Consider the following 1,212-nt stretch of genomic DNA (forward strand, 5'->3'; position numbering starts at 1 on the left):
TTTCCAAGTAGATCAGTAATCATTTAGAATTATGGAATAGTTCATAAACTTGATGCCTTCAACTCGAAGATTGAAGGCAAGACAACTCATTAAAGAAACCGTAAAATCTCAGACCTAGCCTCTCACTGGACTCAGGATACTATAACACTAGGACTCAAACTAGATGAGAATAAAACTCATGCTTATTTCTTTTTTCTTTTTTCTTTTTTTTTTTTGATTAGGAAAAAAAAAAACTCATGCTTATTGAACGCAAATGACCATAGAGAAGCCGGCTGGCAGCGGCTACTACTCCTTAGTGCTTCTGCAGGGCAAGAACCTTGCACCAAGCTGGCCTTGCTGTGATATCAGCTACCCAGGCACTGACATGTGGGCGTGATTCAAAGAGCTTTTTGGCTTCTGTGCCCAACAAATATTGTACGACAGGCAGGTGGTGAAGATCTGCCAAGGTGAAGCAGTCACATGTCAAGTATTTTGAGTGAGCCAGCCGACCCTCATAGATATCAAGGACCTTAGCCAGCTTATCTTCGTTCTCCTCCACAACTGCCTTGTCCGTAACCATCCCAAAAACTGGCTTTAATGCCAACTCCCAGGTAAGCTTTGAAGCTGGCGGGTCGAATTGGTGCGCCTCCACCTCAATCGCCACCCCTATGGTTGCTTTCTGCTTAGTGTCTCCGCATGCCAGATCGGTCCCCTTGTCGGCATACTGGTGGGCGATGTACTTAGTAATTGCCCTGGATTCTGCAATAGGATGAAAATCAGTAAATCATGCGGATGAAGCATATCAAGTACTGTCGGCAGTTGCATATAAACTTATATAATTAAATTTTACCAAAGAGCTTCAAATCTCCATCTTCAAAAGCTGGAATTTGACCGAACGGCTGCATCAACAAGGAAATATTAGATCCAAACATACTAACAAACAGAATGGATCCTAAGAAGTTGAGCTACAAGAATGGTTTCTTGTTCTTACATTGAGGGACAGGAAAGGTTCTTTTTTATGTTCACCAGCTTTCATGTCTACAGGAACAAGCTCAAATTCAAGCTCTTTCTCGTAAAGGGTAGCTAGAACCCGCTGTGTTGCTGTTGAGAGAGCGATTCCGTGGACTTTGATGGGTGCCATGACTGCGCAAATGGTGATAAGCGATCGAGAACGAAGAAGAGAGAGCAAGAAGTAGATGGGTATCGAAGCAGAGTTTCCGCTGCTGGTTTTAT

At 43.2% G+C, this 1,212-nt stretch overlaps 1 protein-coding gene across 1 annotated transcript; it reads right to left on the reverse strand.

Moving 5' to 3' along the window:
* On the reverse strand, positions 1-1,212 carry LOC133851147 (glutathione S-transferase-like). Its single transcript, XM_062287457.1, has 3 exons — positions 971-1,212; positions 830-878; positions 1-738 (listed from the first exon to the last, which is right to left on the reverse strand). Exons 1-3 carry the CDS (start codon positions 1,118-1,120, stop codon positions 293-295), a joined length of 645 nt encoding a protein of 214 aa, XP_062143441.1. The 5' UTR covers positions 1,121-1,212; the 3' UTR covers positions 1-292.

This window comes from Alnus glutinosa, chromosome 12 (assembly GCF_958979055.1).
Source record: "Alnus glutinosa chromosome 12, dhAlnGlut1.1, whole genome shotgun sequence".
Classification (NCBI taxonomy): domain Eukaryota; kingdom Viridiplantae; phylum Streptophyta; class Magnoliopsida; order Fagales; family Betulaceae; genus Alnus; species Alnus glutinosa.

Coding starts and splice junctions, on each gene's coding strand:
- LOC133851147 (XM_062287457.1), bottom strand. CDS start 1,120: ATGGCACCCATCAAAGTCCACGGAATCGCTCTCTCAACAGCAACACAG. Junction 879..970: donor AACCTTTCCTGTCCCTCAAT/GTAAGAACAAGA, acceptor TTGTTGATGCAG/CCGTTCGGTCAAATTCCAGC. Junction 739..829: donor TGGAGATTTGAAGCTCTTTG/GTAAAATTTAAT, acceptor ATCCTATTGCAG/AATCCAGGGCAATTACTAAG.